This window comes from Salmo salar, chromosome ssa01, assembly GCF_905237065.1.
Source record: "Salmo salar chromosome ssa01, Ssal_v3.1, whole genome shotgun sequence".
Classification (NCBI taxonomy): Eukaryota; Metazoa; Chordata; class Actinopteri; order Salmoniformes; family Salmonidae; genus Salmo; species Salmo salar.
Window position 1 is genome coordinate 134164178 of NC_059442.1, and position 16449 is coordinate 134180626.

The 16449-nt window shown below is 45.4% G+C and overlaps 1 protein-coding gene across 4 annotated transcripts in view; it reads right to left on the reverse strand.

Moving 5' to 3' along the window:
• The window catches only part of setd1ba (SET domain containing 1B, histone lysine methyltransferase a), a 23509-nt gene continuing 7060 nt past the window's right edge, over positions 1 to 16449 (reverse strand). For 3 of the 4 annotated variants that reach the window (XM_014130662.2, XM_014130654.2, XM_014130668.2), the window contains 12 exons: positions 11697 to 12830; positions 7905 to 8648; positions 7156 to 7326; positions 6756 to 7040; positions 6506 to 6587; positions 5981 to 6406; positions 4488 to 5858; positions 4010 to 4176; positions 3701 to 3826; positions 3469 to 3588; positions 3164 to 3301; positions 1 to 3042 (listed from right to left, as the gene is read on the reverse strand). In XM_014130662.2, the coding sequence (XP_013986137.2) occupies positions 2869 to 3042; positions 3164 to 3301; positions 3469 to 3588; positions 3701 to 3826; positions 4010 to 4176; positions 4488 to 5858; positions 5981 to 6406; positions 6506 to 6587; positions 6756 to 7040; positions 7156 to 7326; positions 7905 to 8648; positions 11697 to 12830 (4938 nt within the window). In that variant the 3' untranslated portion in view covers positions 1 to 2868. The remainder of the gene's footprint in view (positions 3043 to 3163; positions 3302 to 3468; positions 3589 to 3700; positions 3827 to 4009; positions 4177 to 4487; positions 5859 to 5980; positions 6407 to 6505; positions 6588 to 6755; positions 7041 to 7155; positions 7327 to 7904; positions 8649 to 11696; positions 12831 to 16449) is intronic. The other variant, XM_014130675.2, reaches the window with a different exon arrangement.

Genomic DNA, 16449 nt, shown 5'->3' on the forward strand with positions numbered 1-16449 from the left:
TTTATTTTCTATGATTTTATTTTTCATACATTTGTTGTGTAATAAATAGACATGAGAAACAGGCTGATGATTCCACCCCATTCCCATGTCATTTCTGCACCATGTGTTTTTCCTTTCTCCACACTGCAAACAAGTTTTCATAGAATTTACAACAGAAAATACTAAATAAAGCTTGACACAAGCTGAAAATACTGCCACCAGCTTCACCAGCTCTGTCTGACACAGATCTCTCAGCTGTATTTCTGTAGCAAATCCCCTGGAACAAAAATATATATATATATATATTCACAGTTAAAGTATTTATTCATTTTAAGATTACAAAGGAAATGGGCAGAAAAAAATGAAGACGTTTCTACAAGAAACAATCTTTCAAAGGGAAATGGAGATTTTTGTTCTGTACAAGATGCACCTTTCCTTTAAATAAACAATTAAACCCATGTTTTTTTAAAGATTACTTTTTTTTTTACTGATCCCTGAAAAGACCACTTCAAATACTCAATCTTTTGTTAAAAAATAAAAAAGATGCATCATTTTATTTATTCCCCATGACGATAAAAAAAAAAGAAAAGCTTCAGGTATTTTTCTATACAAGTGATCCTGTACAATATAAACATCACGGTTGTTAAAAAAAACTAACAAAAGACACTATGAGCTATCCAACTGAATGAGAAGCAATGAATTACTTGGTTGTCAGACTTCTGATTGGCTAGGAGGGCGTAAGCAGAAGTGCAAGCCTCCAGTGCATTCACAAACAGCAATGATTCATGAAACTGAATGACAAGAGACAATACCCACGCGACAAACATACACAAACAGAAGATTGAAGCTTGGGGTTCTTAGTGTGGTGGTGATAGTGCAAGGTCTATTGGGTTGTTTCAGATTAGAAACACTGAGTAGAATACTGAACTAACTTGTACCGGGAGGGACCTGACATGTTACAAAGAAGCACCATGGGGTGAGAACACCTAAACCAGCCACCACCAACACACCGCCAGCCAGTAAAATAAAAACAATGTCACGTACACCACACACATTCATGTCATACAAACACATTCACACAGGCGAAAGTAGACAGCAATTCATAATAGTGCATGCGCATTAACACAGTAGCAAGCGGCAGATTTCAGAAACACTTTTGCCCTGTAGTCATGGAAACCCCAGAAGCTAGACATGTATATGACACTTGTGGTTTAACTTACATTTATAAACTGCCTTCTTTTCTAGCCACACCCCCCATTCCAAGGCTTTTGTCAAGGTAATTCTAATGTAAAAAGTTCCTCTTAACTGCAGTCATGTGAGAACATTGGAATTACATTTACCTAGTTTACACCTATTTTTACTATCATTTTCCTGTTGTGAACTTTATAGAGCATTGAATAAATGCTTTTCTCAAGATTTAACACTGGAAATGCAATGGACACCTGTATGGCTTCCAGACAGCATTGGATAAGCTTTAGGAAGAAATCTAAGCCTGACAAAAAGCCTAAAGCTAATAATGCTAGTTGAAATTGCTATTCACTCATCAGCTGTACGGATCGGAACCCTTCCTTAGAGCAGTCTTTTAAATGGTGAATAACTTCTATAACATGGTAACCTTAGCAACCAGATTGACATGTATGGATGTCATGTTGGAGGTGAGAAGGCATCATGAAGTCCAAACATTTCAATACAATCTGCATCAGCAGTCTCACTGTGCAGGGATAACAACGTTTGCTATGGAAGGAATGATGTGCCTATGGTTGCTTTTGGAAACACTATACTACACTATGGTGTAAAAGCTCACTTTTTAAGGAACCCATCTTGCATTATTTTCCCATTCCCTATTTCTACAGTATGGCCTACAGAGGGCAGTACATTCACTCATTGCACACAAAATACAATAGTGTTTTGGGGGGAAGACAAGACAGTATGAAGGGTCATTTCTGAATGACAAAGGATGGCAAAACCATTGGAATAACATTTTATAAATCTCTGAAAACGTATTCCTTCATGTTTAAATAAAGTAACAGACAGCAGCATACTCCATATTCTTTGCTGGAATGAGCAGGTGTGGATTCATCTGCACTCCAGTGATCTCCACATGTTGGTGAATTGATGACACAATGACTCATTCTGTAGCTTCAATTACATCAGTTTTCTGCATTTACAATGAAAACAAAAGGGGGGGGGGGTTAAGGAAATGGAGGCATCCCCGCAGGCTTGTCCTTGGGTAGCAAACCCAGTTCTCAGGACCCGAAACCTACTTCCTGTATGTGCCACTATGACCACCAAAATGGTGAGAATAGTGTCATCTCCCATGGGGGAAGCGGTGTCCCTCCCACGGCCAAGTGTTTTCATTGTGCGTGTCAACAGTATTAATGAGCAGCTAGAGCTAGAAGTGTGTGTGTGAACATAGAAAATGGGGGGGGGCTACGTTCCACGTGGTCTCCGTAAAGCTTATGAGAAAAGTTGGAGTAGGTAAAACTGTACAAGCCAAGACCAGACCTGGGGGGAACCATGCTGAATGGAACACAAAACAATTAAGAGTGCTGCACCAGGAAGCCAGATGGTGTACAGCATTGTGGAAATTCAAAGGATCACTGGCAGAGTAGTAGAAAACCCATGTTTATGTCCATTTTAAAGAGCACCTGGAATCGTAAACAATCTTGAGTAAATATCTGCATGTATAAAAAGAGTCCCAGACAGGTAGCTGCACTGTATCCAGATGATGGGTTGTTTACCCATCTCCTGGTTCTTCCACCCCTCCTCTTTTGTCCTTGTGTTTTTAGCATGGTGTCTCTGTGTGTGTGTCCAGGGAATGGGGGACAACGTTAGTTGGTAACAGTGCTTGTTGTTTTCCGGGAGTTTCCCCTTGGCCAGGGTCTAACGTTAGTTCAACGTTCCCCTACAGTTCTCTGCCCCACACAAGCAGGGGATCTTCTCGTCCTCGATGGGGAACTTGTAGTCGTAGGTGATCTCCTCGTTGACATTGATGGGTTGTCGGGAGTAGATGACGATCTTCTTTTGGGACTCCACTGTGATCACCTTAGCGTAGCAGTTGGGCTGAGAACACGAACAAAACAGAGGTGTTAGCATCAACGTGTTTGCTAGCCTAGCAATGTGAAATTGGGTCAACGAATTGACACTTGACTAGATTCAGTTTTGAATGAGAGGAGACACTTACATTGCAGCTGTGGTTGATGAAGCGGGCGAAGTTGCCACATTTGGTGGCGTCTATGATGGTGTCGTGGTCCACACGGAACATGTAGCTGCTCCCGATGCCCTCGTCCTCGTAGCGTTTCTCCCTCATGTCAGCAATCACCTGGGCAGAGGATTGGATGGGTTTACACTTAGCCTGCTTAACACTCACCTGTAGGACATGACGATTTGCAGCCGGCACAAAGTACACGTCTGTGTTGTCGGATAATCTCTAGAATGCTTCCCGTCTGCACATAACCTCCCTCAGACTGAGAAGACAGTTCTACTCACCTGTCTGATGTTCTGACCCACGTACTCAATCACCATCTCGTCAGCAGCAATTGGCTCCATAGCAAACAAACCCCAGTCGTGGATATGCGACTTACAGAACCGAATCTTCTTCTTACGGAACTGGGGAAAGAGTAAAATAAAACAAGACAAGTTGAAGTGACAGTATTGCATTGACACATTAACAGAGTAAAATAACAGTGGTTGTGTGTGGGCTGTGTTTGGCCTTTGGTACCTTCAGCTGGTTGAACTTGAGCAGGTCGCTGTCACAGCTGAAAGAGGACAGCAGGCGGCGCTGTTCTGACCTCCGCTCAGAGCCAGCTCTGGTGGAGACTAGGGGCTGCGCGGGAATACTCTTGCCCTGCAGAGCGAGACAGAGTAAGGGAGAGAAGGAGATTGAGTGACATTAAGAAGGAAAACACAATGAGCTCCTAACGCCACCTTAAGGCAAACAGACGCGTCGAGAAACACAAACGCGCAGATGAACAGACACCCTTGCTGATGTGAACTCAAGCCCATCAGCCCACTCTCTGCTGAAACCCACCTGCATGTCTATGGGCCCCTCCTCCAGCAGGTGCTTGTTGCTGTTGAGGTATTTGATCTTGTCCTTCTTGTCGATCTTGTAGTAGCCCTCGCTACGGGCACAGCCAGTCATGTGATCCCTCATGCCGTCGTCCCTCCTCTTCCTCTTCACCGCTGGGATGTTGGTAGGTGCAGGGGAGTCAAGGGAAATCATTCCAAAATACTTTTGGAAAAGGCTAAACCTTGGGTTGGTAGAACCATGACCAAGCATTTCTAAATGTACAACTATCTAAATTGCTTGATGACTAAGCAATACTAAAAAGAACAGGGAAAAAAGGACAATAAAGGAACAACACTTTAGGACTAAAAAAGACTAGCTTGTTTGTATTCGAGTAGAGAGGCATCAGAGGGCCCTATCATTGCTATACAGTTAAAGGCAAATATGAATGTACTAGCAATAAATGGGCAGTAATATTATCAACGGCAGTAGTAAAGGATATGAGGGTGCTGGACCCACAGCGTGTCGTTGAGCCAGTCGTTGCCGTTGTCCTGCTGCAGCATCTTGTCGTACGTGACCTGCAGGTGCCGGATGTCCTCCTCATCGATGCCGTCGTTCCAGATGTCGTACAGGATGGTCATCTCCTCAAACTCCGAGCGTGGGACGTAGTGGGGCCGCGGCGGCGTGAACGCGGGGGAGTGGCTAGCCAGCAGCAGCTCTTCCCACCCTCGCCGCACCTTACGGGCAGGCTTCTGCACGTGCTCCTCTTCTTCATAGGGGAGGAACCGGTCGTCAAGGGGCAGAACCGTATGCGGCTCTGGCTCCCCTTCCCGGAAGTCCAGGCCCACTGTGGAGGAGTCTAGCCCAGCGCAGCCGGGGATGTCAGGAAGAGTGGCTGCAGCAGCCGTGTCTGCAGAGAGTTCTCGGAGCTGGGCATCGTGAGGCAAAAAGGGGGGCATGGAGGTGGGAGTCACCGAGAGCTCCATAGACTCAGTCTTAGGAGAAGTCAGTGCTGCCAGAGCTGCCAGTGCTGCAGCCTTTTTACTCTTGGGTCGCCCAGGCTTCCTCTTAGGCGGGGTTACGTCCGGGGGCACTGGGAGGTCTAAGGCCGGGACAGCAGGCAGGTCTTTTGGCACGCTGGTTAAGGCCTGTCCCTGGAGGGAGTCGGGGGGCAGGGTCTGGCTGGCCAGGGTGCTGAGTGGAGGCTCCTTGAACAGCGGGCTTTCTGAAGAGGCTTTCCGGTGGATGGGAAGGCCAGCAGCCAGGGCTGTGGGGTCTGGGAAGACAGGGGTAAAGGTCAGATCTCTGCCAGGGGTTCGGGGGATACCTGCACTCAGGACGGGGGACTGGGCAGGGTAGGAGAAGGGGCTGCCGGATATGTGGGGGGAGCTGAGGCTGACCAGGCTGCTGCCAGTCAGAGGGGCATCGCTGCCAGGCGTGACGGGCACGTTCTCAGTGCTGTTCTGGGACTTGCCCAGGCCCCTTGCCCGGTCCATCAGGTCCCTGCCAGGGGTGCGGGGCACATCCTCGTCTGTGGACAGCCTGGCCCTAAACGGGAGGTCCGGCATGGGGCAGGGAGGCGGTAGCAGGAGGGAGTGGCCTCCCATGGCTGGGGAAGGGGGGAGGGGGAGGTGCATAGGTGGGACTACTAGGGATCTAGGGAGGGCTGTGTCGGGCTCCAGGGATGTGGAAGCCCCTCTACCTGGCGTATAGGGCAGATCCTTGTCCTCTGTGTGGGCCTTGGGTCGAGAGTCCTGGTCGCTGTCAGCCAGGGAGCCTGTCGGGGTGGGTGGCCGCAGGTTAGTAACATCATCCTGGGGCTCTGTCTTCAATACAGGGATGGCGACTTCCACGTCAAGGTCCGACTCCTCAGCTGAAAGACAACCAACATGTCATGACAATCTGTCAGTTAAAAGCAATATGCAGAGTGTAACATCTGAAATGGCATCTGAAACACAAAGCTTGTGTGGTTAGGTAACAGGAGAGGGTTAAGACCTGGGACTCCTTTGGGTGAAGGTGGCCTGAGGTCCTCCAGGCTGGTCCGGCCAGGCTCCGCTGCTCCCTCCACCTCGCTGAGGGATCTGTGGTTGGGCTTGAGCTTCAGCCCCTCCCTAGGCCTCTGGTCTTCCTCTAAACCAGCCAGCTCGGAGGGCTCGTCCTCTGGGGGAGGACCTAAGGGCGTGCTGGGCGCCTTGGGTTCCACCTCCTCCTCAGATGATGAAGACGAAGAGGAGGATGAGGACGAAGATGTCCGAACCCGGTCCTCGTCTTTATCCGGTAGACTCTCCACGTCTACCGCCGCCTCCTCCTCTTCCTCCTCCTCTTCTTCTGCCTCCTCCTCTGAACTGGAATCATAGTCAGAGGAGTCCCCACTCGCAGAGGAGTCAGAGACAACTTTCGAGGATGCTGAACTGGCAACATCTGTGGGAGCGAGGAGGAGAGAGAATAGGACAAGTTACAGAGGCAGAGTTTACACACAGTACCCAATAACTATGGTCATTGACATGAGCGTGGATTTACCCTCATCCGACGACTCCGATGATTCACCATCACTGGTTGAGGCCGCCTCATCTTCGTCCTCATCCTCTTCCTCTCCACTCTCCTGAAAGGTCCAATCACAGAGGTTAAAAGCTATTATTAAAAGCATTGGTCTACAGTATGATGCCTCAGGTTGCCTTCTCCCAATGAGCTGAAGCACCTGTTGAAGGTTGTGATGGTCAACAGTTCGTCTACCATTCTAGGACATGTGGTCATTTGATTGACAGCTCACCTTGCCCGATGACAACCTCTCAGAGGCCTCTGTCTCGTCAGGCTCCTCCTCCCTATCGGACAGAGACTCCTCTTTCCCAGAAGTCTCTACTTCCTCCTCTCCCTCGCTGTCCAGCTCCAGCGGCCGCGCATGTCGCCTCCGTAATGCCGCGCTGTCCTCGTCCATCCTGGACCCGTCTTCTGGAAGCTCCGCTATGTCCTCCAGCTCATCGTCCACAGGCGTGGAGGGTCGCGCTCGCTTAGTGTCCCCGGTGGAGGTGGCATCAGGTGGGTCCTTCCTCTTCACCTGAAGACACACACACATTAATCATCTCTGACAAATACAACTGTTGAACGATTTTACAAAGCACCAGAGCCCTTTAGACATATTCTTAGTCAATCCTAAAAGTGGCTGGTGGTACCTTGAAGGAGGGCAGGCGGATGGCTCCTCGGAGGCCGATGCCCAGGCCCATTCCCTCATAGCCTAGGCCTTCTCCCTTGTTCCAGTTCTCCAGTAGACTGGAGCCCATGGTCTCTTTGGGCTTGGGCTTCTCCTTCTCCTCCTCGCCAGCCTTCACCGGGGTCAGGGACGCCTGGGGGAAGGAACAACATGGTACTCACATGAAAGCCTGTTTGCTATCTGGCTAGTTAACGCAGGAGAATACCTGGCTTGAATAGTCATGTCATTGCAATTAAAATGGTAGCTAGAGTTTGTGAAATAGCAAAGTACAACAACCTAGCCAGTTCACACAGCAATGTCCTTCATACTCAACGATTTCACCCATTTCAACTAGCCAAATTCTCTAAATATATAGCTCTGTTATACCTACCTTGTTGTCAAGAGTCCATCATTTCAACACATTCAAATACATTTTACCTCATAACCTCGACTTCGCAAAAATATGAGGTTAGTTGAGCTTTTCTGATACAAAACATTCCAGGAGTTCTAATTTAGGCTTTCCTAACAACATTAATTTTGTATCCAAGCAACAATGGCCACAAAAACACTGAGGGATATATATTTGAGCTAAACCAACATTGACAGGCTTAGTTAAAAAAAATAATAATAATAAAAAATATAAAAAAATGGTCCACTCTCATGAACACAATTGACTGTTCACGTGAGACTGAAGTGAGACTAGATAGGAGCTGGATTTGAAGTATGACTCACCTTGGCTGAGTGTTCTTTTTTATCCCACCACTCGTCAAAGGCCCTAAAGGCCACCACCTCCACCATCTTACGGTTGAGGTCCCTCTTCATGATGGCCTTCAGCTCCTTGACGATGACCAGCAGCACCCCTTCCACGGTGGCCTTGTGAGGATCCTCCTTCTTAGCCTCGTAGCCCGGTGGAGGAACGGCAGGGTTGAACTTGGGCATGCTGGGATGGGGCCAAGGTTGCTGCCCGTGGCCCCCTGCACTGGCAGCTGGGGTGCTACTCATGGACAAGGGTAGGTAGGGACCCCCAAACTGCATGGCTGCTGACCCAGCTGAAGTCGTCCCTCCGGTGTTCATGAAGTGTGGGTAGGGGTAGGGCCCCCGGGTCTGGGCCATGCGACTCAGCATTTGGGTCTGCATCTGGAAGGACATGTGAACGCTGCCCCATTGAGGCAGGCAGCTCATCAGCTCCATCTGCATCATGGGCACCATGCCATGGGGGTAGAGGTGAGGCAGCATGGGGTGGGGCACTCCAGATGCCAGGTGTGGGCCCGGGACGGCAGAGAGGTGGTGTGGAAGACCGAAGCCTGCTTGAGGGGGTAGAGGATGAAAGCCGGGGGGTGGGAGGGGCATAGACTGCATGGGGGACACAGCAGAGTGGACCACGATGCCTTTGGCACAGTCGCCACTGTGCGTGGGTGTGCCTGGCATGTCGTCCTCATCCGAGATCTCCATGTCTTCCCCAGAAGACTGATGGCTCTGTGGGAGAGGGAAAGGACAAGGTGTCAGGATCTCTCTATACAGTATATGACCTGATAGAGTCAAATGGTAAGCCTCCACACAATGAGCACATCATTTTTGTGCTTCAATACGTAATACACTTATAATTTGGTTGAAATCCAGAGAGGTTAGAAAATATATCTATATCCTCTATTGAGGGATCCAAATTGTGGATTTAAAAGAACATGAATCATCAGCGTACAATAACACCTTTGTTTTTAAGCCTTGTATTTCTAATCCCTTGATATTATTGTTGGATCTGATATTAATAGCTAACATTTTGATGGCTATAATAAATAGATATGCTGATAGTGGACAACCTTGGTTTACTCCTCTCAACATTTTTTCTGAGAAGTAGCCATTATTTACTATTTTATACCTAGGGTTACTATACATAACTTTAACCCATTTTATAAGAGATTCTCCAAAATTGAAATGTTCCAGACATTTATATAGAAACTCCAGTCGTACTTTATCAAAAGCCTTTTCAAAGTCTGCTATGAATAGCAGGCCTGGTTTCCCAAATTTTTCATAGTGTTGTATTGTTTACAGTACTTGCCTTATATTTTCTCCAATATATCGTCCATGTTAAAAACCTGTCTGATTAGAATTAATACTTAACTATACCTATGCGCTATACATTTTGCATCACAACATCACGGTCTTCCCTGTGGCTCAGTTGGTAGAGCATGGTGTTTGCAACGCCAGCATGGTGTGTGCAACGCCAGGGTTGTGGGTTCGATTCCCACGGGGGCCAGTACAAAAAAATAAAAAATAAAAATAAAAAAAGATGCATGAAATGAAATGTATGCATTCACTACTGTAAGTCGCTCTGGATAAGAGCGTCTGCTAAATGACTAAAATGTAAATGTAACAACACTGAAAGCCTCCAATTTTTTTAATGGACTGGATCTTTATTTCCCACTTGTATCCTGTTTCAGTAATAATGAAATCAGACCTTGAGTGTCTGATAATCTACCATTTTTATAGGAGTGGTTAAAACATGCCAATAACGGTCATCTGAGTATATCAAAAAAGGTTTGGTATACCTCAACTGGTATGCCATCCAGCCCTGGAGTTTTACTGGACTTAAAGGCTTTAATTGCATCAATAAGTTCCTCCTCTGTAATTTCACCTTCACATGAGTATTTCTGTATTGCTGTTAATATTACATTATTAATAGATGGAGGCAACAAACAAAAACCTATGCTTAAAGAACTTTGCTTCCTCTTTCAAAATATAATTTGGTGAACCATAGGTGACCCCATCATTTGTAACAAGTTTTAGTCAATTAATTTTGGTAGCATTTCTACGTTGAAGATTTTTTTTTTTAAATGCATTGTACATTTTTCCACATTTTCCATCCAGTATGCTTTTTTATTATAATATATTACACTTGATCTTCGTTGAATAAGTTCCTCAATTTCTTTTAGTTTTTCCTCTAACTTATTCTGAGCCTCTATGGTATTGTTTTTATTGCCATCTATCTGTTCTGTTTGACCTAAGACTTAGCAACTCAGACTTTTGCTAATATTTTCAGTCTCCCCAAAAAGCTTGTCCATTTCACGTAACATCCATAAACGCACTTCATAATTGCTTTATTTCTCCAACATGTCAATATTTACAAGTCCACTTTTTGGGGTATACACTCCCCCAAGGGCTACTATTGACGCACAAATCAAAAGTTTCATTTACATTTTGCTTGTCCATTCTGTGAGACATTAAAGTAGTGATTTTGTGTGAAAAATGCAATGCCCAAAACACCGGAATCGCCCTAGTAACTTAAATGGATTCTGAACACAAGCATGAATAAAATGACGAATGTTTCCCCCAACCCATTAATAATAGCCATCATTGTTAAACAAACCATATCTGGGTGGCAATGAAATCATGATTCATGAAACAAACAATATCATAAAGACTTAAAAAGCCTGGGGAGTGGCGTGTGTGCCAAACTGGTCATATTATTGAAATGTTTGCTTTATGATAACATGAAACATACAGGGCTATGTGGCCAATCCTGAATGTCAGGCTCAACAGAACCAGTAAGTGTTGAGTGTTGAATGGGGCCAAAGGCCAGCAGGCCCTGTAGGCTACTCCTCCCCTGACAACGTGTCCAATGAGCTTTAAAAAGAGGAAGTGAAAGTGTTCTCTATTCCCCAACAGCAGAAGGAGTCCGGTTTCTCTTTCCCAGTCACATCACTGGGTGTGGGTCTACTACTACCAGGGCACAAGCTAGTTACAAACAGTGAGTATAAAACATGAGGAAAATAACTGTTTACTCATCAAGAGAATAATTACTTCCTAAAGTACTTTTCTTTGACTATGAAAGACTAGTTGAACCGATAGAGGTACCCTATTAGGCCCTAAAATTGTACCGCAACTGTATTGCCACTTACTTTGCCTGTCAAATTGCTCTGGGATCAGGTTTTAAAGCCTTTGTTTGATGTTTCTCTGATACATGTCCACACTTTGGAGGGCTGGCTGCAATGTTTAATTGTGCCATGTAGAGAATTAACTAGCAACTTTAGGAGCTTTGCATTTTTGCAAAATGATTAATACATGTTTTTTTTAAACACAAAGCCAAACAAACAGAAAGACCATGGAAATAGATCGTCAAAGTACATGAAAAGTATGAAGTGTATTTCTTTGAGAGTTCTGATGGCAGGGGAAAAACAAACTACTCAAACGTTCTGTATCCCAGTATGTTGTTGATAACTTCACAGCATACCAAGTTTGAAAGAAACCCATAAAATAACAGTCACTGTTTGCTGTGAAACCAGTATAAACCATTTCCTCTAGTAGCACAAGAATGAAACGAACCAAAGTGCGGGCCTGTTTACTTCCTGTGCCCCCTCTATAACTGCCAAATAGATCAGGCTGCAAGCAGACATCTCCATAGCAATACTACTACTCTGGCAAATAACATGTCATGTATAGAATGGACCCTCTATTCCCCCTTTCCATCCCTAACTTTCTAAAAACAGTGCATCTACCCAAAGTTAGGATGATACTGTTTGTTCTTACCTCCACTTTGTCTGTGGGTGTGTGGTTTCCGAGGCGACCATCCTTCAGGTCAGTGGTGTTCATCCCATGGAGATGGTCTGGGGAGATGACCCTCTCGAGGAGCAAGCCTGTTCCAGGGATGGGCTCCTCATCATCGGAGTCAGGCAGGGGCGTGGGGCTGACGTCCTCCAGGCCTGTGCTAGAGGGCCGAGAGGTGTGGGTGCCCCCATAAGGAGGGATGGGGGACAGCTGAGAGGAAGAGGAGGAGATGGGGCTCCCCTCCATACGCACCTCAGTGTCTGATGAGTCGCCTCCAGGAAGGAAGGGAAGCTTTGTCCTTTTCTCCTTCAGCAGCATCTCGATACGGGAGTCCAGGCTATTTCGCTCTGACTCCAGCGAAGGGGTGCCAGGAGAAGGTGGGCAGTGCTCTGGTTTCCGGGCAAGGGGGGTGCTGGGGTGGGCCTTGGGTTCAGGTGGGGGTTCTGGAATGGGTGGAGTACCTGGCTTATCCTTGATTGGCATGAAGTCAGTGGCAGGGGCCATGGGGGGCTGGGGGGGTCTCCGGTACTCCACCTCCCGCTGGACAGGCTGGTGGATCGGAGGTTCTGAGGGGGGGAACGCAGGGGGCATGGGGGCCTGCTGGTAGGGGGAGAAGGCTGACTTAAAGCTGGCACTGGAAGGGGGAGGAGGTGTGTGGGCAAAGGATGAGGCAGAGGGAGGGGGTTCAGGTGGGGCAGGTTGGTGCTGCTTAAAGGCAGACTGTTCAAAATTGCCTCGGTAAGAGGAGGAGGATGAGGAGGATCCCGATCCCCCAGCGCCATGGACGTAGCGCCTCTCCGGTCTCCGGTTGTAGGCATCCTGGAACTTGCTCTCGTGTCTGCGAGACTTGTAGCTTCCGGAGCCTTCGGTCCGGCTAGACTGGTAGGCTGGGGTGCCCTGTCTGCTGGAATAGCTGGAGTCCTGAGAGAAGGGGGTGCTGGTCTGGCGAGGGGTATGAGGGGTGCCCTGGGACTGCGGCGTGTCTTGCCTTAGGCTAGAGTAAGCCGTGTCCTGGGACAATGGGGTGGTGTTGGTGGCGGCGCCGCTGGGGGTCACTGTGCCTCCCACTGCAGCAGATGAGCTGCTCTCAGAGAGCCGGCGCAAGGGTTCACAGGCCTGGGGAGGGACACACCAAAATCTGCTTAGGAAACCCACTCACAGAAAGCAGTGATGAAACACAGTCGGGTCAAATTAATTAAATTATTGCCACCCTTGATAAAGATGAGCAAAAAAAAAAAAAACATAAATACAAATACTGAGCTTTATTGTGCAGTATGCTAAAAAGAAAATTGGGTAATTATATTATACTAATACAATTGCTCAGAGAAATATATTTTAACAAGCAATACATATTCTTCTCCAAAAAAGATGGGTCAAAATTATTGGCACCCCTGTTTTGAATATCTCACCTTGCAAGGATAATGCCACAGCCTTTTTATAAAAAGGTTTAATGAGATTGGAGAACACAGGGATCTTAGACCATTCCTCCATACATAATCTTTCTAGATCCTTGATATCCTTAGTCTGTGCTTTTGGACTGCCCTCTGTAGCTAGGTTCCCATCCAATGGGCAACATATCTGCATGCAAATATTCTCAAATCTGCATAAAGAAAATATATGCATTTACCCATCAGTGGTGCGTTTCCACAAAACTGACTTGCGGATAAAATGTGAAATGTGTGATGACGTAGTGCACAGAAAATGTAATTTTTCCACTTACGTTTTCATGTACTGAATAAAAATAAAAAGTTCAATGTGTTTCCATTGCATTTCAACAAATTTCAACTAGTTTAACAAAAACTGTTGTGTTAACTCATGTCTGGTCTTGGCAAGTGCGCTCTAGCCAAGAACTAGCAGATACAGTGCGAGTAGGCTAGTCTGCATGAGATTACTTTGGATAAGAGCAAGAATTTCTATTTATCAAATGACAGTGAAGCATCATGTCATCAGAATAAGACCCTAGATATTTATTGGAAAGGAGCATCAAGCTCATCACCATGCACTTTCACCACCCAGTGAAGTACATCCTAACTTACATTTTATCTGTAATCTATTAACCTGCATGGTTTCTCGAGTCGTAGTGGGAAGACCACACACACACACCATATCATCACGTGACTCCAAGTTTACCTCGATATGATGGTTATTATTGAAATATTTGCACATAAAGGCATTTCCACTGCCATTTCTCGCATAACTAATTTTAGACACAAAATGATCCCAGGTCGAACGAATAATTAATCGGTCGGCATTTAGAAAATGTACCGAAATCGCCTGTTTCCATCACAGATGATTATGATTTTTTTTCATACGATATCAGTTTATTTGCATAAAAACTGTGGATGGAAACATGGTTTGTGTGGCCATAGAGATCCACCTCCATGTAATCTGACCATTGCACAGGTTCAAATCCAAGTGTCTATCCCGTTTAGCAATCTCCAGGCGTTTACATTTGTTGGATGACATGAAAATAAAGCTCTTTGGCCACGCACACCAGTTTGGCGTCACAAGAAAAATGCATATGAAGAACAGAACCCCATACCTAGTGTAAAATATGGTGGTGGATCTTTTATCTTATGGAGCCATTTTGCTTCCACTGGTCCTGGGGCCCTTGTTAAGGTCAACAGCATCATGAACTTTACCCAGTACTAGGGCATTTTAGCCAAAAAACCTGGTTTCCTCTACCATGAGGCTGAAACTTGGCCACAAGTGGATCTTCCAGCAAGACAATAACCAAGCACACATTAAAATCCACAAAAATGAACATTTTGCATTAGCTATCTCAGTCTTCGGCTTGAACCCCATTGAAAACCTGTGGTTGAATGGAAGAGGACAGTCCATAAGCCAGGGAAGTACATTGGTTATGGCAGTCGCCATACCCTAGCTCAACACCAACAATGTAAAATAGGCTACTAAATCATTCTAATCCCGATTAAAAGGCAAATGCAGTTTAGCAGTATTAGCGGGTGGAATCCCCCCCGTCACTTTGCCATACCCTAGGTTTAGCTGAAATGACATCTTTGCCATAAGCGCAGACAAAGGATATCAAGGATCTGGAAAGATTCTGTACAGAGGAATGGTCTAAGATCCCACCCAGTGTGTTCTCCAAACTCAAAAATATATATTTTTTAAAGTCTCACTGTCATTATCCGCACATGGTGAGGTATTGAAAAACAGAGGTGCCATTCATTTTGACCCCCATTAAAATAAAATATTCCTTGTAAAAAAATGTGGCATTAAATACAGCTCAGTATTTGTATTATTTATTTTATACTATATTTTTTTGCTAATCAAGGGTGCCAAAAACTTTGGGCCTGACTGTATATAACATCAGATTATCAGCGCCATAGGTATGATTTCACTTTACAGGCCAACAGTTATATCTAAAGATGAATGGTCAAATTAGAGTTTTTGCAACACTTCCCATTATGTATTAATTGAAACAGCTAAAGACAGCCTAGCAGTGATTGCAGGAGCAGCTGGGCAGTAGGGCTACGGCTCAAAGTACAGGCAGCCCCTTTTCTCTGCAGGCAGGCAGGCAGACGTTCTTGACAACATTCTTTCCTGGGCCCCATTTTACCACCTGCTGCACTGATAGAGATTAGAGATAAGGGTGTCAGTTTAGATTGGCTAGGGGTTCACTGGGACTCACTTGAGTACAGGGCAGTAACAATTATACCTTTCATACACAGACCAAAATCCCACTAATTTACCATGCCTACTTCTTTTTACATGCTTTTTGTTAGATCTGAAAGGGGCAGGGGGTGAAAAACATAGCAAATGAAAAGCCACCTAAAGACCTAGACATGATTCCTGCATTTTCACAGACCATGTAACAAAAATACAGGTATTGTGTCTGTGTAAATGGTTCTGTGCTTTTTTGTAGGTAAATTCGTTAACACGTCGGCAGGTAGCCTAGTGGTTAGAGCGTTGGACTAGTAACCGAAAGGTTGCAAGATCGAATCCCCGAGCTGACAAGGTAAAAATCTGTCATTCTGCCCCTGAACAAGGCAGTTAACCCCACTCTTCCTAGGTCATCATTGAAAATAAGAATTTGTTCTTAACTGACTTGCCTAGTAAAATAATGGTAAAATAAAATGTAACACCTCCCTAATTTGAAATGCCAACAGCCCCCATGGTTTTACAACACACCCCACCCATCACAATTTGCAAGTTACAATTTGCAAGAACGTGGTAAAGGGGCTGTATGAAAGGAGGTTATATAAAAACATTGCCATATAATTAATATATATATATTTCTTTATTAGATGTAATAAACCACATCTTTCTGAAATGGGTAAATGATTCAGGCATAGAGCAAAAAGATTCACCAAACAAACCTTTGAAGCTGGAAAAACTACTGACAGTAATTACATAACTAGGTCTTCAACTGAATTACATTTCTGGTGAGATACAATAAACTCACACTGGCTATTCTGCAGTATATATTGACTACGGAACATACAGGGATGATTTCTGCATTTTTAAAATTACATATCTCGAAAACTAAGTCAACAATGGACAAACACCAAAAAAACATTTTTGGTTGGAGTTTTCCTTGAAAGTTGGGAGACTCTGGATTATGCTCAGAACTTTACAATCAATTCAAGGGACTAGGGCCTTGTCTATCAGTTGGCACTGCAGAGAGACGAGTACTACAAAAGGTACATCAAATAGAATGTTCAGACAAATTAAACATGCTTACCTTTCCTGTGAGCCTGTTATGGAACACTTG